At 40.2% G+C, this 24,184-nt stretch overlaps 2 protein-coding genes across 3 annotated transcripts in view; one reads left to right on the forward strand and one right to left on the reverse strand.

Annotated features, from left to right (window-relative positions):
- Positions 1–9,773: 9,773 nt before the first annotated feature.
- LOC147138296 (profilin-2-like) lies at positions 9,774–20,504 on the forward strand. Its single transcript, XM_086046715.1, has 3 exons — positions 9,774–10,086; positions 17,556–17,748; positions 19,136–20,504. Exons 1-3 carry the CDS (start codon positions 9,955–9,957, stop codon positions 19,231–19,233), a joined length of 423 nt encoding a protein of 140 aa, XP_085902841.1. The 5' UTR covers positions 9,774–9,954; the 3' UTR covers positions 19,234–20,504.
- Positions 20,014–24,184, reverse strand: part of rnf13 (ring finger protein 13) — a 40,926-nt gene continuing 36,755 nt past the window's right edge. Inside the window, exons 9-11 of one of the 2 annotated variants that reach the window (XM_086046714.1) lie at positions 23,612–23,692; positions 22,278–22,665; positions 20,014–22,197 (exon numbers count right to left, since the gene is read on the reverse strand). In XM_086046714.1, coding sequence (XP_085902840.1) covers positions 22,286–22,665; positions 23,612–23,692 — 461 coding nt within the window. In that variant the 3' untranslated portion in view covers positions 20,014–22,197; positions 22,278–22,285. Of the gene's footprint in view, positions 22,666–23,611; positions 23,693–24,184 lie in introns of both variants that reach the window. The other variant, XM_086046713.1, reaches the window with a different exon arrangement.

Here is a 24,184-nt window from a genome sequence, read left to right on the forward strand (position 1 = left end):
ATTTTGTATCTATTCTTTCACGGTGTGTTATTTCAATGTATTTTGTCGTGTCAAAGTAGTGAATCCATCGGTTTTCATATACTGTATGATCACCTAACAAAGTCTTAGTTTTATTTTTTGTGTGATTTGAATCATTTTCATTAATAACATTTTACACATTTAAGTATTTGTAGATGTTTGGCCAAGTACAATCGTCTTACAGTGGTATGTTTTTGTTTGTTTATTTGCTGACATGTAGAAATTATGCCATGCAATACAGTAAATGGTTATCACTAATGTATGCCATTGGAGCAACTTAGAATGTCTTTTGAATTGTAAAGTACTTCTGTATTGTAGTAAATCACCGAATTTGTTGTTTCTGGGGTTTGGTATGTTGCCGTTGGAAGAGGAATTATGAGTATTAACTTAGTCCTTAAGAATTACACAATTATACATTAAAAATCAGTCAGTCAGAATTCATGTTCTGTTGTTCTCCTGGCCTGTAATCTAACTGCAAATCTGATACATTTATAGAAATAATCAGATCAGAGCAATACAGAGATTTTTTAATGTTAAATTTAGTCTTTCAAGTATTATAGAATATAGAGAGATGGACAAATTCATTGTAATATGTTTCCATTGTGTATTTACCACAGTCTGCATTCTTCACCGTTCCCATTATGGAAGCTTTTCTGTGACCTTTGAACTGACCGACAGATATCCCCTTGCTGTTTACATTAGCAGGTGCGCTTAGGTGTGCTTAAGCTTCTCATCTAATTCCAAATCCAGGGCGATCTTTTCTCCTAATTACTATGCTCAGTGTAGATTGCGCCATGCTTTCAAGTAATCTCAGGCCAATTGCAGAGTGACAAATTTGTGTGTCCTTTGCCATCATTGGACATGAGCAGAGGTGCCTAGTTTAGAGAAGGTCCGATAATGTTTTAGTAGAGTCCCTTCTTAATGCTCTGGCTGTGGAAATGCCAGGTTTTTCTTTTTAGAAAGTACAATATTTGTTTATTCAAATATTTTTTCATTAATCTAGAGTTGACAGATTTTGGGCATGAGGCGGGTTAAGCATTGGGCTGGTCTTCAGCTAATCTCCAGTCAGACCATGTATGTATTGTACATGACTTTTATCCACTTCTTTTAGTATATTTTATATTTCATTTTTTTCTACTAATTTTAATGCCCTGAAGGAAAATTCAGTGTTCACTCTCACATGAGACAGATAAAATGCTATTATCGTATCAAAATTGCTTCCTTTAATAATTTTAACAGTGACCCAATAATGTGCTTTTGGTCTCTTTAACCCCTCTTATGAAGTTTTCCCATATCATGTTTTTCATGCACTGAAACAAAAACAAAGCTGCTGTAGACCAGGGGTGCCCATTTACTTGATTGTGAGCTACCAGTAGCTCTCAAAGGGAGTGTCAGTAGCTCTCATGGCAATAACTCACCCACTGCCAGCCCTCCCAGGTTCAAGCTATTAATATATTTGCCTGTAAACATCAGTGAATGAGTGAATGAAAAAGAAAAAAAAGAAAAAAAAGTACCCTCCCGCCTACCATCCGTTGTGAAATTTGTCACTTGACTGACATACAGGGCAGCCAGTGATACACTTGTTGCATTTTGCACCGCGTATCTACTGGTATGTGCAAAAGTCTGTATACAGTAGTATCTTTGCGTTGTTGTTGGTGTTGTTGTTGTTGTTGTTGTTGTTGTTGTTGTTGTTTAATCTTTTCGTCGTTTATCTGAGGGGGGGTGAAAACGTAGGTATACAGTTAAAAAAAGATACTCGAAAAAGATTGTTTTTTTTTTTATCACTGTTTCCCTACTTTTGCACCCTGTTGTATCTATGGCTTAATGCAATCATGCAAGGCACGCCATTATATGTACATTGTAGAATTCAAAATATGTAGTTAAATAGATAAATAAATAAATAAATAAATAAATAAATAAATAAATAAATAAATAAATAAATAAATAAATAAATAAATAAATAAACAAATGCTGCTGTAGACAATTACGGCCACAAGATGTCACCAGACGTTCAGCAGCATAATTAACAGCCCTGCAGCCAGTGAACAAATTAAAACATTGCCCATATGGCCATGAAACAGTTGAGACGCCAATTGTCCCACCACTTTTGGTCCCTTAAAAAGTGGAAGGCGCATATACGAAATGTTGTCATTCCAACACCTGACCTGATTGAATTGATTTGGACGTAAATAACTTCAAATTACAGCTGAAAGTCTGTATTTAAAGCACATCTGGTTCGTTTAATTTCAAATACATTGTGGTATTGTTTAGAGCCCAAAATATGAGCATTGTGTCGCAGTTCCATTGCTTATGGACCTGACTGTATGTCTTGTGTGACTCCAAAAGTCTGGGTGTGGTACTCCAAAGACCAACCACGTGCTGAATGCTTTGACTTTTGGACACGGGGTCATCTCCAAAGCAGACCAAAACAACAGAATGACTCATCAGGTGCCAAGTTGGCGACATTAATCATCTGAATTAATTACGAATGAATCATCTAAGTTTGGAATCTAAATATGTCTATTCCGTCACCGTTTTTTTTTTATTTTCTTTATTATTTATTTTTTTTTTTTACGACAACACCAGCGTCAGACACAGGAGTTAGAAAAAGAGTGAATAGCTCTATCTAGTGGCAAGCAGAACAAGCTTCAGCACACGTTTGTTGACTGTCTGGAAGTACAGCACAGTACACGTCTTTCTTGCATGCATACACGCAGGACACAGTCAGTACTTTACTACGTGTGTGTTACTGTGCAGTACACGCATTCATTTAAAGCACAGATTCCACCTGGTAATGAGGACTATTACAGCTCGAGTAGTGGGAATCATTTTTGCTCAAATCTTCACATTAATTTGCCTACTTGAGCTTCCATTGAGATTTCGGATGGGTACAAAAACATATTGAGTTAATTTACTTTTATTACAAAGTGCATGTGGAGTATAGGAAAGTTTTAGAATCTGATTCCCCCCCCCCCCCCCCGCCCTTTGATTCCTTGCAGTTACTGCATTCGTACTCAGTTTCAATTATCTTTTTAACTAAAATATTACACCACATTCGAATTATGAAAGGTATTTCTACCCTTTAAATTTATCCATACTGACACATTTCCAAGTCTATTATAGTGTTTAGAATAAGCACAAAAATATATAATACTGCAATTAAAAAAAAACAACATTGTAAAAAGAGCAATCAACTTGGGTGATCCCATTTGAGAATATGGGTCTTTATTATTTATTTATTTATTTTTGCACTTCTAACATCCCCTCACCTTCATCTGGACACAAATATTCTAAAACAGAATCCACTCAGAGCTCAGAAATACAGCAGTGAAAATTTCTGGACATACTGAATTTTACACGGTTAACATAAGTAGTCAAACTCTCAAATTCACTCAAACTCATGCCATACGGGCAACATAACCCCTGATAAATTCTGATGAATTGTAGATTTTTCTGTAACACTGGAACCCAGATTCCAAACCCAACCCTCAAAATTGTGAGGCAGTCGTCCTGTACCAACCTGCTGCCCAACTTTGCAAATAAATATCATTGTACTGTAGCTTGTTTCTATGACAGTAATAGTAACACAGCTTCCTTGAGTCCATACATTCAAATCAGATCGAGCTGAATACAAAAAAAAAGAAAAGTTGCACAGGATATGTTCTCTTTTACCACATCCGTTAAAGAAACAAACCAAAGCAGGCAGGTGTTGGCCCAATTGAAAAAAAAACTAAACTATGTGAGCAAGGCCTTGGCAGGAAACAAGAAAAGAAAGAGAAGCGAGAAATGAACCGCTAGTTTCGATGAAGCTGTGAAAGAGAGCATGATGAGAGAATCCCCGTAAGAATGTCCATCTAGAGAAGAACTCACTTCATCCCACTCATGACTATTCATTGGCTAGGAACACTGCAGCCTTTCTCTCCAGCCTCAACATTATCATACAATGCTGTCTGTGTGAGGTGAACTACATGTGAAGTGGGACAACAACAACGGGCTTCGTTGCCAAATGTAAATGCCACTCACAAAAACGAAATGCGCGAATGCGATACTGTTGCATTTCCTGTTTCGCACAATCAAGAGGGCTCAGAACTTCGAGAAGGAACAGGAAGCAGAAAGATGCCTGTTAACACTTCTCGTGTCACCATCACCAGGTCTCGAACGGCTTATTTATGCAAGAAGACTTTCTCACCTTTTTTTATGTGTTGACTTTCAGCCAGTAAGGAACAACATGTGCTATTTACAGATCATTTCAGGGTATGTGTGACATCCACGCGTAATCAGTGAAATGGTCGATCAGTTCCACAGATGGCTAATGTAGGCCCAAAGCTGGCCTCTAAAAAGACCTAATTGTGCATGTGGAAGAGTGTATGTGGGGGGTGTGGATGTGCGTGGGTGTGTGTGGGTGTGCGTGTGTGATGGTGTGTGTGGGTGTGCGTGTGTGGGGGTGTTTGTGTGTGTGTGGAAGACAAGCACACTGACACACTGACATTGATGGGCCATCTTTGATCTCTGCGATTCCTCAGGCCAGTTGACTATTTTAGTCCAGCTTGCTATGCACTTTCCTCGACTACAGCATGACTTTAGTGAGACCCGGGATTGATTATGGACAAGCCCAAGGTGGAGTTTGCCTTTTGCGAAGTCAGCTGGGACAGGCAACAGCTGCCTGCAGCACTTAATATAATTTCAAAATTATAATAGATTGATATTTTAATAAACAAAAAATTACATCAACATTTTACATCATCTACAAATGACATGGCCCATACATCCATTTTAAAAATCAAATATAGCCCATAAAGCGGACGTCAACCCCCAAATTTTCTTGACAACAACTTCTATGCAGCTCCACTAGTCTAAACATTCTGATTAATATCGCGTTTGTGGAATATGAGTTAAGCAGCAAAATCCTGACGCTTTTGTCCATCTCAGGGGTCGGCCATTTTGCCACTTGCTGTCGACTGAAAATGACATCACAGTTGCTCAGGGCTCAGATAACGACCAATCGTAGCTCAGGTCAGAAAACAGGTGAGCCGTGATTGGTCGTTACATGAGCCCTGAGCAACTGTGATGTCATTTTCAGTCGACAGCAAGTGGCAAAGTGGCCATCCCCTGCGATGTCAAAAAATGGGCGGATTTTGCTGCTTAACTCATATTCCACAAACGCAATATTAATCAGAATGCCTTGTTTAGACTAGTGAAGGTGCGTGGAACATATTATTGCCAAGAAAGGTTGGGGGGTTGACTTTTGCCAACTCCTTCTGTAGTGGATGAATGATTCTGATAGGCCACTCGACACACATCTTGTACAGAAAGAGCACAATGTTCACCCACTCCGTCTCTGGCCAGTAGAAACAAAATGCGTACAAGTCTTTGCTCCATTATAGATTTTCTTTGTGTGTGTCCGAGCTACTGCCTTGTGAGTCAAGAGGAGACATTTGCTAAGAACAAAGAGGAACAACATGGTTCCTCTTCCCCTTTTGCTACTCAATATTTAATGCACTCTGGCTGAATTGCACCAGGAAGGCGTGACAACTTCTTTTACTTCTCTTAAGAAAAAAAAAAATCGTGAGAGTGATGCTCTGCTGTTCATTTCAGATCACAATGACACAGAAAATCACATTCAAATTTGAAATGGACCCAAAAACGTTGCTTTTTAAGCATTAATGTCATTTCAGTGATATCATCTTATTCACAAATCAACTTTTGGGCAAGAGGGGGTCTAAACCCCAGTAAAATCTTGATCTCAAAGGGACTTTTTGATCAGTTTCAATCAGGTTTCCAACCTCATCACAGTACAGCTCTTATTAAAGTGAAAGTCAACCCCAAAATTGTCTTTACAAGAATATGTTGTATGCGGCCCCACTAATCTAAACACTTCATTCTGATTAATCATGTGTTTGTGGAATATGAATTAAGCAGTAAAATCCACCCGTTTTTATCCATCTCAAGGGGAGGCCATTTTGCCACTTGCTGTCGACTTAAAATGACATGCCAGTTGCTCAGGGCTCAGATACCGACCGGTCACGGCTCAGCTTCAGAAAACAGGTGAGCCGAGAAGCATTGAAGAATTGAAGCATTGAAGAACTACTGCATATGTCAAACTTTTAACAGGAGTCAAAGGGCAAACATTTGTGCACACCAGACCAGAAATGCGTTATGAAATCAGACAACAGACCACAATGACACAACTTTATGCATCATTAAGTACTGCTCATCTAAAAATAGATAAAGGTCACTTGAAACACTTTTTAAAAATTATTAATATTTCAAGTCTGGCTCCAAGGAAAGTAATGTGGTGAATGCCATGAGTGTGGGGGGGGGGGGGGGGGGGCACCCTAATGTGACATGCACCTGCAGCATGCTAAGTAGAAGTACAGTATCAAAATTAATTGATTAATCGACAATTAATAAACGTCAACTATTTTAATTAATAATCGAGTAATTGTTTGGAGCCAGTTTCTAACTATAATTATTTTATAGATTTATGTAGTCCTTCATGCTGCAGATTGATTAGCATTTTTAAAACATCAGCTTTTTATGCTGGAAAACAATAACCGAACCAGTAACCAGTTTCAAAAAAGGTTGGTGATTACAATATCAATCTCTTGTGTGATATTCCTTAATTGTTGTTTAGGTGTATGTTTAATCACTTTTCTTTATCATTAATCAACAGCAAGTACATAACAATAATTGGTTCAATTATTCAGAGTGATCCGGTAAAAATACTTTTGTATTACATTGCAATGCAAAATTAAATGTTATCCAATTATTTGATTAATCGATGGAATCATTGATAGAAAAATAGATTCTAAACATTTGATAGTGACATAAAAAGGCATACAAAAATAAGAACACCAAAATTATAGCTACAAACACTTTTTATAATGGCTTTTCCTCTGAGTTTTGAATAATGTCAAGAATGTCTTTTTGTTCCCGGAACGAGCCTGAACACGGGGAAAGAATTTGTCAGCTGAACTATTCACCGATGTGAATGAAGTATGTGTGGCCTTGTTTTCATGTTGTCACAGGCTGTTCAGGCTTGCCATGCTGATTTTCCTCATTTTTTTGCAAAACCATTTATAATACTTAGTCCCTGAATTAAACCACTTTGCCCAGTCCACTGGTGGTGACAGGTCAGACTTCTGCAGCAAGAATACCGATGAATAAGGAATAGGGAGGAGTTAAGAGTAATTTATGAAATTGAATAAACTACGGCTTTAAATGTTAACTTTCACATGCAACGCAATGTACAGTAAGCTAGAGGTCCAACATGTGATCATGATGAGCTACAAACATGTTTTGGTTTGCTTTCAAACCTGTTTTGTACGCCTTGAAATGATACTGCGAGCAAACAGCCAAACGCTGCATTCCATTTAAAATGGGACTTGCTCATACAAGGTGATTTTAGGCTTGACCCGTCCTTAAGGAGACTTAAAGAGAAAGCTTGAAGTTCCTCTCATAATCACAAATGGAATACTCCTCGATTTAAGACACTTTAAAAAAAAAAAAAAGTTTTCTTGCTGCACACTGATCAACATAATCTGGTTCCTACAATAAAATATGTGGGACTTAATTTTTCTTGATTTCACATGATCAGTCAGCATCATGGAAATCTTTTGCTTTACACTTCTGCTTCTGAGGATCCCAAGATAACATTAGAAAATAAGAAGACACATTATAATCATAAAAATCAACAGTGGTATTTTTCTGTATTTTTCATTAAGACTCTGAAATAATGGTCAAAAGTCAAAAGTACAAATTTAATTGAAAAAAAATGTAATTATATTTTTTTTACATTACATTTAGAATAAAACACCAAGCAAATCTCAACTTGATAAGGCTACGGAAGGGGAATATCTTGCTTCTCCCAGTCCATTGCATCATGGTTATGTTAATACTTTGTGGTTTACGCTCCTTCATGTTGCTACTGTCCCAGTTTTTGTTTTTGTTTTAACCTTAAGAGTCCCCCATGATCCTAACACCAGTTAGCTTAACATTACTATATTCATGTGTCATGTGTCATCTTCCAAACTGCTTATCCTATACAGGGTTGCGGGGAGGTGCTGGAGCCTATCCCAGCCGTCAACGGGCGAAGGCAGACTACACCCCGAACTGGTCGTCAGCCAGTCGCAGGGCACACACAGACACTGTCACTGAGCGGGAATTGATCCCACGCTGCCCGCACACAACTCAGGCGTGTGTACCACTACACTATCAGTGACCCTCATTACTACATTTTTACGCCTTTTTTTGGTTAAGTTGTCATCCATGGAGGTTGAAAAAAGTAACGACTCTATTTTGACAGTACAGATATACTTTTAAATTTAGGTCGTAAAAGTAAACAGTTGTACCTCCCCTTAAAAAATGTACTGGGTACGCAAGTAAAATATACCTGAAAAATCTACTTGATGAAACTTAGTGTTAGTATGATCCTTATACAACGCAAATGTACTTGTGGACTGAAATGTCCAACACATAGTTGTCAAACTCAAGGTTCGGGGTACAGATCCAGTCCGGGGCAAGATTTTATGTGGCCCATAAAGGCAAACCCTGTGTGTTGACTTCATGTTTCTTGCAAATTATATTCACTTTTAACAACACTGCAATATAACATATTGCAAGATTTTGTATTACCAATCCCCCCTTTAATATAAATTGAAAAATCATTGAACAATTTACTGACTTCTTATTTCAAAACTATCCATCCTTCCATTATCCTAACCGCTTACCCTCACAGTTAGTTATCCATCAATTCGATTTGTTTATCTGACCATATAAGACGATCATACATTCATATGGGTTCAGACGATTCATATGGGTTCACAGTACACTCAGTCACCTCGGAGGAAAACCGTAACTACGATGTGGCCCGCGACAAAAATGAGTTTGACACCTCTGGACCAGGGGCAGAGCCAGAACGTGGCTAATGGGTTGGCCTGGAAAAATCAGGGTGAGCCTGAATATTTCTCTCACTTCGCACAATCCTCCTGTCCCGACACATCATATATTGAAATAAAATGACAAACCGAATATTATGAAGTTCAGATCATCCTTAGACAACCACAATTATGCCATTCTTAATATTCAATTAAAAAAATACGACAAAAATAATTTCATAATTTACTAAAAATGTAAAAGTATATATTTTTTCATGGATGTCACTGTGTGTGCAGTCTCTCAATCTGGGTGGGCAGGCCCACCCATGGCTCCGCCCCTGCTCTGGACTCACATGTCACAGGTAAAGAAACACAGCACAAACGTAACAGTTGACATCAGAGACATGAAAGAGTATATTGGGAGCACGTACGTTGATGGTAGAAATCATTCTAACGTCAGCACAGTGGTGGTAACGTAACCACACTGAGGCCTTTTACCCCCATCAACGACGCAGCTCTCTGCTCTTTACAACGTGTTTCCACGACGCGACGTACATTGATAGAACATCTGCTCTATTTCGTGCATAGGGAGAAGGACGTTCTTTTCAGTGTGCCTTCGACTTTTTAACGTGGAATCGGGATATCTGATATCTGCGAGTAGTACCCGTGTTGTAATTTGACATTTGCTTACACTTAAAACCAGTCACATATAATAGGTTTGTTAGATGAAAGTGTTGCGAAAACAAATGTCGAATTGATTTGTGGTCCTGAAAAATCACAAAGTGTAATAGTGTGTACTGTGGTCGTGTACGAATGTATTCATCCGCCGCGTGTTACATTACGCAATGAAGCAGTGGGCCAATCACCACCCTCGCGGAGTGATTTAGTCAGGACTACACCCAAGCCCTTGTCTAGCCGTTGTAGCTTCTCTTGAGTGCTGAGAGCAGAAGGAAGTCGGAGGACTGGAACTGATTACTGTTGTACTCTCCCTCCGTCGCTCGAGAGGCCATCTGTAAAAACTTTCTTGACCCAGCTTCCCTTCGACCCATCGTCAGAAAACATGTGCTCCTGGCAAGGCTACGTGGACAAGTTGATGGCTGGAGGCTGCTGCTCGGACGCGGCCGTTGCTGGGTACTGTGGCAACAAATACGTATGGGCGTCTTATGAAGGCGGCACGTTTTCCAAAATCACGGTTAGTATGCTCCTTCTCAGCTTTTCGCGGTTCCATTTTGGTTCATGTGAGAGGAAAACGCGCACAGCCGCGCGTGTGCTTCTCTTATGAGCAGGCCTTGTCGGACGCTGTAGTACAATGGTGTCCAGTGCTTGGGCTTCCTGTTTCAAAACTTTGTTTTATTGGAACGTCTGACGTGTACTGTATTTATAAATCTGGTTAACTGGCAAGTGTTAAGCCTAAATGGGACTAACGCGAACTTCGATATGAACGCGCCGAGGCTAACTCGCTAGCAGAGACGTCAGCCATTTAGCGTTCGGAACCGCGCACTTTAGCCGGAAGCCGAAAGGCGTGACTGGATTCCAGAATGTATCGAATTGTGCCGACTTCTAACCAGTCTGTCGTTGGCGTTGTGTATATTTTAGTTGTGTGGCAATAATAACTTGGAGTGAAACCAGTGAGCTTCTAAACACTTGGGCAAAATTGTCGAATGTTCGTCTTGCCTTCCACCTAGTCAAACGTCAGTCTACTGTCCCAGAGGGCGCTCCTGCCGGCTTTTATTCATTCGACGTGGAAGGCAAACTCGGACGGTTCCCACCGCCGAAAGATTTTGTGTGCGCGTGTGGCGAAACATTAGCTGGACACAATTCTACTAATAATAAGCTCAGTTTTTGGCGTTCGGTTCACTTATTCTAAAGTTCCTTGGTCTTCCTCGGAACGTACATTTTATCAGTTGTGTGCGTTTTAGATTGCGCAATGAAAAAAAACGCGTAATAGAATGCTTTCGTTTTCCCATTCGACGCAATTGTTAAACTTTGTCATTATTGTAGCAAAACCATTTACAAATGCGTATTTAAATCCACAAATGTGTGAAAAGGTCCTTCATAAAGTAGTTGCCACTGCTGCCTCATCTGACAGAAGCTGAGGACAATGAAGCAGAGGGTCACGTCACATGTATGCAGTTCTCACAATCAGACGTCATTCGGAACACAGCAAAAACATCACCCAAGCTCCCTTGGCCAGCAAATGATTCGGTATATGACTGGCTCTGCACAACTCATACGACTTCTGAATAGTCTAGGCCACTGCTCATCCAATAGGGCCTGTGCAAGGCGCGTCGTTGCTGACGTCGCTACCGGGGTAGCCGCCATGCTTGGAGCGCACTGGAGGCGACGTACTACTGTTGTTGCACGCAAGACAAACTCGCTGTTTCTCGCTTGATTTAGACGGCCGAAATATATAAACATGGTGAACGGTTGCTGTGTTAGGGGGTGCAGTAGTGCCACCCACGATCGCAAAGGAAGAAAATTTGTGGTCTGACCACAAATTGTGCGTCAACAAATGGCAAGCACCAACATGAAAACGAACTATTAAAAAACAAAAACAAACAACACACACACGTTTTTTATTATTCATTGTCGTGTTTCTTACCTGGTTATACTACAATTCTTCCTAAAATGAGGGTTGTACTGTAACATCTGATCTTCTATGTGTGCAATTAAAGAAGAAACACGAGAAAAAAAAAATTGTTTTCTTGTTGGTGGTTGCCATTTGTTGATGGTGCCTTGGCACTGCCTCCGCGTCGCTCTTCATAAGAAATTGGCATATTCCTCGCATCGATGACAAGCAGATGTGTTGAAAATCAACTCATATGAGCTTGTAGCTTTGCAGCCTTGTCATAAGGATTCCCATCCAGTTTAACAGCCATGGCATAACTTCAGTCAACTGTGTTGTTGACTGAACATACTAATCGATATCGTGGTTACTAATCGCGGTTGCTAATCGTTAGCATTTCTGCCTGTTTGTGGTTTATTCTTGTTCAACCATCGTCTGAAACTAACTTAGACAATTGTGTGTAATGACATTTATATACGAGCTGAAATGTGGATGATTGTAGGTTGTTGACTCAACATACTAATCACTATCGCTAATGCTAATTGCGATCGCTAATCGTTAGCATAGGCTCATCTTGTTCATGTCTATGAAAATACATGTATGTAATGCATAGATTGATAGTATTTTCTGTTTCTTGTGCAGTTTCACAATATAAACAGGCAACTTCGCTGCACACCTGGAGTCAGTGGAGTTTGTTTGTGAATGTTTAGCTGTTTGGATAAGCTGGCTTCCTCGACTAGCAAGGCTTGTTAGTTTAACAAAACATTCGACTTTAACCGTTTAAATTGTACATGCATTTTAATAGCTTTTAGGATGCATCTTATGTTTCTTTATGTTGGTTACTATAACATGTGAAATGATATAGAAGTAATTGTCATGGCTTGTTCGCTTTAGCGCTAATGCGCCTGCAGAGGGAGGCAAAACATAAGTCATAAGTCACAAGTCAGCACTAACAATCCATGACAGTAATGTGTTAATAATTTCACACATAAGTCGCTCCAGAGTATAAGTCGCACCCCCAGCCAACCTATGGGGGAAAACTGCGACTTATAGTCCGGAAAATACAGTATTTATCTGCAATCGAGGAAGCGGCTCCTTTCGCTCATGATATCTTCGTGTTCGCAGTGTAAAGTGCACACCAACAGTTGAACGGGGTTTTCATCCACTCGACACGCACTGGCAAACGGGGGGGGGGGGGAGTTAAAACCGGAAACAAAACTTATTTCGAGGCATGTCATTGTGCAATAACTACAACTACATTGAGCATGTCGGATTCCGACCATAGCTGCCATCTTGGTTTGCCGGACCCAGAAGCTACACGCAGCTCTTGAATACTAGTGTCCCCTTGTGGTCTGAATGTGTAGCTACAGAGCCACACAGTCTCTATACACACATTTGCAAATCGCTGTACGCCAGGACTGTAGGGAAAGTCACATGCAAGAATACAGCCAATCAAGAGGCCCAATGTTTACAGATCAGCCACATACAGATCTCTGTACGCATTTAACCATGTTTGCGCATGCAAATCACTGTACACAATTGCAGATTTTTGTCACATTTGTGACTTTAGTCACGCATTTGTAGATTCTCGTTGCACATTTGTGACTTCTGAATATGCATTTGTACATTCTGAATACGCATTTGTAGATTCTCAATATGCATTTGTGACTTTCAGTCACGCATTTGTGACTGTGGTTACTGATATGTATTCTTTTTACATATTTGTGGATTGAAATACGCAATTGTAAATGGTTTTGTGACAATAATGACCCCATATAAACTTAAACAAGACATTAGCGCCAAGGGGCGTGGCACACTGTGGATTACTATTTTTCTGAATGGCTTTTTTTCCGTCTCGCGAAAGGGCAAATTTGGACTGGCAGCTGTGGCGCGCCCCCGCCTTTTTTCGAGTGAACAGGGCCCCACCTCAAAGCATGTCGCGAGGCTCGCACACGCTATTGCTTTTCTGCTTCCTGATTGCACAAAGCATGTGCTGTGCATGCTGCTCTATGACCCTGCACTTCTGCTGGTAGACTTGATCCATGCTACGCTTTTTCGCTGCAGCGGCGACTCCTTACACATTCAATCTCTTTACATCTTAGCCTCACAAGGTTGGCAGGTATGCTGGACCCTATCCCAGCTGATTTTGGGTGAGGGGGGTAAGCGTATCTCAGGAACTAGTGGGTCAATTTTCACAGAACAGGTATTGTTGGAAAGGGAATTAAATACGGATTCGATATCTGCAGGAAGATTGGTGCATATATTCATCACTTTACCTTCTGACCTATAATTCCACCTTGAAATTAACCTTGCATGACCTTAATAACCCATTAAGGATGGGAGCTCAGAACCGCGTTTCTTCCACCAGGGGCCGGGAACGCTGTTGCGTCTTTCTCTCTTTAAAGCCGGGAGAGCGGATACATCTTTTTCCTTTTTTAAAATCCAATTCTCGGTCTCTTGGCCAATTTAATGCATCAGAATATGTGTCGCGAGACTGCGGAGGATGTCCCGGAATTTTTTCAAGGCATAGGCTTAATGGCGGACACTCGATCACGGGAGCTCTGAAATGAGTAACGGTAGTGAAAAAGACAATGCGCTTGTGGACTTTGAACCAATGGAACCAGTTGAACGTGATCTATGGTTAAGATATGTCTGTAGACAATGACTATCGACGTCTTTGTAACAGAATAGAGGATGTAATTACCACTGTTTATTTTTTTTATTAAAACTAGTGCTTCTCTTGCACTAACACTTTGTTTAAATCTTGTTTAAATCTTCTATTGAAACAGTAAATAATAACCTTGCGCAGGGGTTGGGAACTCCGGTTCCTCGAGAACTGGCTGAATTGCGCCAGGAAGGCATGACTGCCTGTTTTTTATCTCTCCCTAGTACAACACACCTGATTCACATGATCAGCTCATCAGCATGCTCGTTTGAAACGATCCTGATCATTTCCCCCCCCCCCCCCCCCCCCCCTTTTTTTTTTTTTTTTTTTTTTTTAAAGTGTGGGGCAGAGGAAGCCGTGCGTCATAGTGGAAAGTGGCGAAGATGATGTTTTTCATATCATAACTCATGAACAGTTTGTGCTAGCAATGTGATTCCAATGGATACTGAAAGCAGAGAAGTGGAGCTTTGCATCGCTACCACATACAGGGGTGGGTTTGGGAGGTTGGCGCCAAAATAGACGATTACATAGATGGGTAAAAAAAAAAGGGCTTCCGACTAGTGTTGCAGGGGATGCCGGTACCGTTCCGTGATTTTTCGGCATCAAAAACTGCTCGGTACCTTTTTTTATTTTTTCAATAAATACAGGTATTAAAAAAACACACGGAGCTTAAAGGCAAGTATAGATAAACTAAAGGCACCTGTCTACCGACATGTGAGAGACGTCTTAAGTTAGCATGCCTCCTTCTCCATGTGAGGAAGATGACCCCAAGCATTGAAGCGCTGGCTGCCCCTCCGCTCCTCGTTGAAAAGAATGATGCGCTATGTCTTCTGTAATTATTATATGGAACCTTTTTGCTTACATGGCCGACAGCCATGGAAAGCCGACCCACATGACAATGCCCGCCTGTAAGGATTGTTTTAAAACTACCATGGCTCGAGGTGGGAACACGTCCAATCTGGCCAAGTACCTTGCTGAGTCATACCACCAGTTTAAAGAGCGACAGGTTAATATACATTTCTCACACTTCCCTCAAAAATAAGTAGTGTGAATTGTTTTGATAATTTCACGAGGCATTCGACTAGCTGGGAGCGGATTAAAGAGTAGTCGCACGCACAATCAACGTTACGTTGACTCTTTAAATGAATATTTGCTTGACCATAATGGTGCAAATGTGTTGTCTATATCAATGGATGACATGAAATGCAGTCAAATAGGTCAAGAATACGGCATTTAACGTAAAAACTTATAGTGAATTAAGTATACTGCATATATGTACATACTGTTCGATTTTGCCTAAGAAAATCCCAATTATTTTCCTTCAAACCCGATTTTACGATTTCTTTGTAATATGAAAATAATGAAAAATGAAGCATTTTGAATGTCTTTTATTTAAATGTAATAATTCTTTCTTTGAACTCAAATTGCCAGTCAATTTAACTTAATACACACAGAACAATCCATTGGGATTAACAGCAATTTACTTGCACAATAGATTTCAGATCTGTTCTTAAATAAACCAATATTGAAAGAAAGTGCATCTAACATCTGAAACGAAATCATCAAAATGAGAGAAGGTAGTCAAGTCTGTAAACCAAACAGTCTGTCAGCAAGTCATTTGGGCAAACCGCTAGTGACTAGCCTTTCACCTTTCTCCCTGGTCTTACTTGAACATTAATTAATGATTAGTGCAAAACTGTCACTCAATAAGACAATGCACTGTCAAGCTCAAGTACGGATGTATAGTCCGGCTGGACCAGAGGTCTGTTGTAGAGGAGGGAAAAAAGGGACGCCTTTCAGACGTTGTTACTTGCTCACGAGTTGTATTGTGAGAGCGCACACTACTCTAAAGATCTATTTTTGCCCGATTTATCAACCAAACGCTCACTTGCCTGAGCAAATAGCTGAATCGTCGGTAGCCATGGATGATGTTGTTTTTGCACTGCGCACTCGTGGGAGGAAGTAGAAATGCAGAGGAAACTACGGTGGCTTGGATGCACCAAAAATAAAAAAAAATCAAACGCGCCCGTTTTGAACGTCATTAAAATCGTTTTATCCAGAAAAATCTGTTTCGGTTCAAAATCGCTTAATCGAGCAGCCCTAGTACATACATTGACATGTATAATTATACTTACATGAACATATAAATGCAGGCATCAATCTCAGTATGGGGGAAAAAAAAAAGTCGTTAAAATCACAATTGACTGATTCTGTGTCCCAAAAGACTAGAGGCTATCCAGCTGCATATCTGGCTATGAAAATGATCGTAACCTGCTCAATACTGCATTACAGTAGATGTCACACTAATGGCTTTTCGAGCTCTGGCTTGTTTGTGTATGCCACAATAATGCCATTTATCCGTGCATTTATGATTTGTCACAGCTTCTGGCATACTGGCTCCTCTTCTGTGCCCCAACTCTCCTACGCGTGCAATACTCAGTAGCGTCTGTGCGTAAGCTCGTGCTAATAATAAAAACTGATCAGAAACGGTAGGCAAGTGGACCGAACCGAACAAGCCATACCAAAACTTATTAATATACCCACGTATACCTTTACACCCCTAATAATTTTGCTGATTTCATATTTTTGTCAAGGTACCATTTCGGTATAGAGTATAATATCGAAGTCATAATTTTGGTATCATGACAACACTACTTCAGACTATGCTTAGTCCAACTATTTATTTATTTTTTTTAAGTTTTCCTGTTTTTTTTTTTTTTTTTTTTTTTAGTTTCCCGTCAATTGTTTATCGCCTACAAAATAAGCGAGGTTGTCATAGACGGATAGACAGACCGGTCTCTCACATCGGCGGAATGCCCATCTCTTGAGTTTGAGTGTGTACCTTCTAGGGCTGCACGATATTGGAAAAATATGAACGTTGACTATAGCGATATGGATATTGTTTGCGAAATAAAACGTGTACCTAAAAAAAAAAAAATGACACTATCGAATTAAAGTATTTTTTTCCATGTGGCAAAATGAGCAAGCTCAATATGTTCTTAGCTAATTAGTTGTAGTTCCCTGAGATAGTGTCCAACTCTGCCGACAAACATTTAAGTTTGCAACTGACTGGTCACATTCAGATAAAAGAATACAATTGTATAAGAAACTTATTGCACGCCTTTGCGATATGCACATTGCATGGGCCATTATCGTGATATTTCTTTGATTTATCGTGCAGCCCTATTACCTTCTCATTCCACATGGTGACATATTGTTACTCTGCAAATTGGTTAACTGTATGCTGTTTGAAACCTCAACATTTTGGTACTATCGTAAACTGAGGAGCATCTCTAGGATACTTTTAATGTTTTTTTTTGTTGTTTTTTTTATCAAACCAGCAGTCTGCAACTCACATTTGCATCCCGACCCACCAGTTGAGGAACACTGTTGTAACTTTCATTTTAATTTTTATTTTTATTTTTTGCAGCCTGAGGAAATCGATGCATTGCTATCAAAGGATCGTGAAACATTCTTCATCAAAGGGTTGACCCTCGGAAATGAAAAGTGCTCCGTGCTCAGAGAAGGTCTTTACGAAGACGACGATATGACAATGGATCTCCGTACGAAATGTGCAGATGGAGGGACCACTTACCAAATTACTGTAGCCAAAGCTACCACAGGTACGTGCGGTGCTATATACACATGGCAGCCATCATTGTGTCCTTTGGTGTCATGCCAGTTGCTAGATTGCATTCTTTTAGTTGCCCTCAGTGAACCTCCAGTCGAACATAATCTGTTCCATGTAAACTTGTGTTCCCGCTTCTAATTTCAAAACAATTTCTCATAAGAAAGTGAAATAATTAAAAAAAAAAAAAAAAAAAATTATAAAAGAACAAGAGCAACTTGCGTTGGGCATCCTTTGAATTTGGATGGTTCATTTGAAATTTTTTTTTTTTTTTAATTACTGCATGAACTTTTTACTGTTAATGAACTTCGCTTTGAATTTCTTTAACTCATTCACTGAGAGACATTTTCAGATCTTCTTTTACCCTAGTGTTTGAAAAAATATATAAATTCCTGGGATTGAATGGCTGGACTGTGAAGAAACAAGTAAATTCTGCAATGACAGTGAATGAGTTAACACGATCGCTGCTTCTTGGTTTTGATCCGTTGGCGCAACGCATTTGGTCATAGTGCTGAGTGATGGCATAAAACACAATTCAATCCCATTTTCGTTGACTTTAGTGGTAGTATTTGCTCCGTAGACGATATGAAGAAAGACTCTAGAGAGTCAGAAATGAGTCCAACAAAGGACACACAATTGGCTGTCATTTGGAAATGGTTTGGTTAGAGGAAAATGATGTGGAACCAAATGGCTGTATTCTGCAAAATGAAAGCTGTTGCGGTTCTCTCTCGGAAGTCGAACAGATTTTTTCCAAGAATATGTTCTATGCAAGCCCACTAGTTGAAACAAGGCATTCTGCTAAATATTGCGTTTGTGGAATAAGAGTTAATCCACCCGTTTTTGGCCATCTCTGGGAGCGGCCATTTTGTCAAATGGTTTTGCTTCTTAACTCATATCCCACAAACGCAGTATTAATCAGAATTTCAACTAGTGGGCCTGCTGGGAACATATTCTTAAAGTTTGTTTTGATTTCCCCTTTAAGATTTTTTTTTATTTCATGTCTTTGTCCTTTTTGTGTTCTAGTATTGATTTTGGCAAAGGGTGTCAAATTAGTGCATTAATTACAGTCACAGTTATTGTTTCTGTATGATGATGAGATCCATTTTGCTGCTTGGGGCTTGACTTGTTGACGGTGTAAAAAAAAACAAAAAAAACAATGGTCACACCCTGAAGGGGACACTGATTGGCTGTCGTTGTTTGGCATAATTTGATCGGCTCCTATTGAAGGCGGGAGGGCAAAACAGTTCCTGAAGGTGGCTAATGACAACAAGATATACAGATGCATGCATACAGACAATGGGGGGGGATGAAAAATAGATTAATTAGATCAATTAATTACGGATCATAATTAATCTCTCTTATTTTTTAAACTCTCTTGACAGTCCTACTTTTTACCAAGGCCAAAGAAGGTGTCCACGGAGGGGTGATTAACAAGTTGACCAGCGAGTTGGCCGAATATCTGAGGAAAAATGGATGCTAAAGCTTCCCGTGCCAGGCCACCCACCCCACCAGCTACCTGTCTACCTACCACCCTGTTGCATTTCACACTTCCTGTCCTTATTGCTCCTTACTTTTTCTCCTGCCCCGCCCCATTAAAAAAAAAAAAAAAAAAAAAAAAGTCTCAGCCCTTGCAGTTGATCCATGGGAAAAATGAGTGCATGACAAAGCACATCACTTGACTAAGACCAGCAGAATGAAAACCAACCACTTGTTTTGTTTTTCTTTTTTTTTTTTTTTTGGGTGCCCATTGACAAGTCCCGTATACGCTCCGAGAGTGGCCACTGCCTTTTTTTGATCGGAGCACTGAAGCAGTAGCTCATCACGTCTTCCTCGTCTCCCAACAACTGCTTCCTCTTTGAGGAGAGACTGTGTGTTCATCTGTCCACTGTCTTCCCGTTCCTGCCCTTTCTGATAATGGAACACTTGTCACACGCCCTTGTCAAAGTGTAGTCGTTTGGCTCGGTTCAACGTCATCAAGCAGTGTGTTACTGTTCCTGTACACGCACCAAAAATCAATGGACATTCCACATTTACCAGCTCAGGCACTTGTTACTGTTTTTCTTTTACCAGTTCCTGTAATTTGTTTTGTGAAAGGCTACCATTTTGTTGGAAAGTAGATACCACTCTCTTTCTAACCACCCAGATTAAGTTTCTTTTTCCCCAGGTAGGACCAAGTGTAGTAAAAGCTCAGGTGTTGAAACTAAACACCAACCAGGTTATGTGGGAAGTGAGCATGGAGCTAGTCATTTATTTTTTGTAATTTTTTTTTTTTTTGTCCGCACCCTTTATTCAGAAGCGACACTGAATTTGAAAGAAATTCTCATTACGCTGTGTTGACAACTGAAACTGTGGAATTAATTGCCTTCTCTCATCATCCACTGAGCGCAGAACCTACAACTGTAACATCTTTGGGAGATGGGTTGGATGGAACTAACGTACGGTTGATCAGAACCTATGTATCCTGTGCCATAATGTAGTGAGCTCTGTTGCTCTTTGAAGATTAATTTTGTCCACCCATACTTGTACTTTTTGTTTTTTTGTTGTATTTCTTTAGCTTCAGCTCCACTGTTGGCCTTGTGGAAGCATCAAATCTGTTTCAAAGTCCTCCTTGCTGATTTCTGTTCTCACTTTAGCTTTCTTGTATGGGATAGTCTGTAAATGCATTGAATTTCATATGCATACAACCAAGAATGCCATATATTGATTTCTTGTTTACAGACAGATCAAAATAAATTTATTCCAACCAGAAAAGTGTTTCCTGTTTGAATACATCAATGTGATCACAACTCATGTGAACTTGTTTTCACAGTGATTTCCTTGACTGTGACCAATGACTGTTATCGTAATTAATGTCTGAAGAGTTTGCATTTAGAAAAAAAAGAGCTGATTATTCCTAAAAAGATTATTTTTTTATTTTTCTTTATTGGAACTGAATTTGCAATAAGGACAATCTGGCAAAAGGAAAGCAATTTTCAAAGCTAACATAAGTTTGTGTAGTTAAAGGCCCATTAGATGACCACAGATTTCTTAAACCATTGTGTGCAGTAGTTTGCGCTCACGTGAAGGAATAACATGGCACGCTTTCCTTCATCTTCAGTATGTATTCGCTGTTAATTTTGTGCTGAAAACAAGTTCAATGATTCGGACGGTTGTATTATAATGCTACCCGAATAATGACTACGCAACCTTGGAAGTTGTCAAGTCTTTCTCCTAGTTTTTCAACTTCGTGGAAATGACTTCATCCTAAGTATCATTTAGCAAATGTTTTCATATGACTTGATGACTACTTGACAATCTTAGTATTGACGTAGTAGCTGGAGCCGTGTTGCAGGGTTGTTTTTTTCCAACATTTTAAAATGGTGAATACCTGTGCTATTTTTAGCTGCTACAAAGCAGGTGGGATGAACAGTCTCATTTTACCATTTACTGGCAACAATTTTTGAATTATGGTTGGAAGTGAAAAGGAAGACTGGTGGTGTGGCTTCCACCATTCCACACATCCGATACCACCCCTATCAATGTTGGCTCTGAGCACCTTGTTGAAGGTTACGTTATGTGGACCAAAATCAGCCATTCTTCATTTTCAGTCTTATCATTAGTCCCGTATACAACAGATGTATAGAATAGATTTCATTCGATATCGGTTGACTGTAGCGTTTTTTGTTGTTTTTTTTAATAGTTAATGCACGTCACAAACGTAAAATTCATTGATGACTGAAATGGAAGCAGACTGCCACCATGCAAACTCCTACCCAGCCAAGAGGCTTATGTTAGGCAGTCAATGCCATTTAGCAGGGGTGTCAAAGTCAAATGGATGGCGGGCCAAATAAATAAAAAAAAAATAGCTACAAGCCAAAATCACTATTTTGTAATATTACAAGTACATTTTTAGATTGACTTTATTCTCAAGCGATACGTGCTTGTATCCATTGTCTAGTGGCGCTTGTCTTCATTAATGTTGCGGGTGAACTTGTGCCAATCCTATGTGACTTGAGGTAGGAGACGGAGCACAACTTGGACTGAACGCCAGCCAGTTTTTCTTGAAAATATTTCATTTTTTTTCCTTCATAACATTACGATGAAATGACATTTTTTTTCTGTATGATTAAAACTTTATAACACTGATTCTCAACATGATTTTCTTTCCAGTGAGGACCTGAAACTACTCTATGCGGTTTAATTTTTTGTTTTTTAACCATGCAACTTCAAAAAAAAAAAAGGGGGGGGGATGCATAGCAGTTGCATCAGTGTATATGTACAATAAAAAACTATTACAGGACAACAGTTTATACAAATGGTGATGTGTGTACAAAGTATTTTGCGCAGTACTCATGTAGACATTGTCTTGGCCCTTTGGAGTGTCTTGTAATAGTGACTCGTACAGTCAGTGCGTGTGTAGTCCTATCACAGCACAGCAGACTTCCCTCAACGTTTCATTCACCATCTTGCAATCAAATGTACAGTACATATGAATATGTAAGGAGAGTATATCAAGGTAAGCAGTGAGTTTTGAGAGGTGCCCACCAAAAGGGTCAAGCTTGAAGCAGGTCGTGATCTTGGCCTTCCAGGCTTGAGCGCTGCATCTGGACCACCACGGTCTCCACAGTGACCTCCTCCTCCTCCTCCTCCTCCTCCTCCTCGCTGCTTTCATCCAGCTCATTGTCCTCGTACTCGGAGGACTCCTCTTGGTCGCGGTCTGAGCGAGACGCCGCCGACATGGTGCCGAAGGAGTGGGCGCTGGTGGAGGCTAGCGAGCGCAGCAGCGGGGTGCTTTCGGACGCCTCGTCATTCTCGTCGCCGCCGCTCTCCTCCGAGTCGGAGTCGTCCTGCGAGGGGACCACCTTCTGCTTGCACACCGGACACGTCTTCTTGGTTTTGGTCAGCCAGGGGTCCACGCACTTGCTGTGGTAGGCTGTGGGGACAACCGCTCATTATGTGTGGTTGTAACTAGAGCTGCGCCAAAAACCAAAGGAGCGACGTCAGCTTGTTTCCCATGGAAACACTCATGACGCACAAGACTGAACTGTACTCACAAAAAGTATATGGAACCTTGGGTTTCCGTGAATCGCAGTGCGTACATATGAAGCATTTCCTAAATTGTATAAAAAGGGTTCAACATGTTTATCACCATGTTAGGGCGACAGCATAACATCCTGTCCAAAGTCAGACTTTCAAAATAAGAGCACGCAGTATACAATAAATGTTTCTTGGACCACATGGTGGCTTATTTAGTCAACAAACAAAACAGTTGAGGGCAAGTGCTAAATAGAGCCACCGTGGGGCCAACGCTTTTTTCCCCCCCGAAGGCCTGGCTTTTGATACTATATCAATGATATAATGTTATTGTCTTCAGTTATTCATAAAAGCTACCATTGAGGAAAACGCCTCGCAGACTGAACAATTTTTACTAACGGTGTGCAGCTCTCCAATAAAAGACAATTCGATACGATTCAAGGACAGCTAGGTTTTAAAGTGGAATGATTTTATTTGATTCAATTCAGTGGGATTATGATTCAATTCAAGGCTCCATTAGAGAGGGTATGATGCAAGTTTGTCATTTTATATACAGAGGAATGACCTTTTGTCAGTCCTCTAAATGTGGCGTTGTGGGATGTGGGATTTTTTTCCCTATTTTTGTACAAAACATACTGAATGCTTATCAGTGTTTTTTTTTTTTTTGGAATAATTTTTTGCATTTGAATTTTTTTATGTTGTTTTCTCCCCCAAAGGATTTCAATGGGCAACAATTATATGCAGATATTTGCTATCCGCGGGCCGGCCCGGTCTCGGGTCACCTATACATCGGGCAGAAAGTGTTGAACTTGTTTAGCTTGTGTGTCCATGCAGACTGAACTCACCATGAGAACATGGCAGGACCCGCAGTTTGTCTCCTTCTTCGTACTCATCCAGGCAGATGGCGCACACGTCATAGATGTCTCCTGAGAAACAAAGCACCTTTTAATGTCGCCTTCCTTCGATTTCCACACCAGGAAGAGTTTTTAGGTCTTCCATACCAACGTTTTCACTCTCGCGCAAAAATATGATCAAAACTGTGTTTTCCGATTGGCAGGCAACTGGTCCAAGGTGCATTCTGCCTCTCGCTAAATCAATCGCTTTATGGACAATTGTTTATGGACATGTTGGATAACACTGAAAAACAACTGATGACAGTTTTGGAACAAAACGAATTCCGTTATTGGTTCCACACCCTTCATTCACAGTGTTTATCGCTCTCCTCACAATCTTGGTATGACTCTTCCTAACAAGTCCTTACATCCAAGCCTGTCAATGAGATGAGTTGAGGAATTCACCAACGCACTCGCTTTTCACATTTCTCCCCCCTTTCTTCCCGACCCGTGCTCGACGGAGGCTGGACTCTTGAGCTGCTGTGTTTACGTAAGCTCCAAGTGAGCATGTTTTCCTCTGGCGTC

Source organism: Filicampus tigris, chromosome 12 (assembly GCF_054856515.1).
Source record: "Filicampus tigris isolate MCC_2025a chromosome 12, RoL_Ftig_1.0, whole genome shotgun sequence".
Classification (NCBI taxonomy): Eukaryota; Metazoa; Chordata; class Actinopteri; order Syngnathiformes; family Syngnathidae; genus Filicampus; species Filicampus tigris.

Coding starts and splice junctions, on each gene's coding strand:
- LOC147138296 (XM_086046715.1), top strand. CDS start 9,955: ATGTGCTCCTGGCAAGGCTACGTGGACAAGTTGATGGCTGGAGGCTGC. Junction 10,087..17,555: donor GCACGTTTTCCAAAATCACG/GTTAGTATGCTC, acceptor TATTTTTTGCAG/CCTGAGGAAATCGATGCATT. Junction 17,749..19,135: donor TGTAGCCAAAGCTACCACAG/GTACGTGCGGTG, acceptor CTCTCTTGACAG/TCCTACTTTTTACCAAGGCC.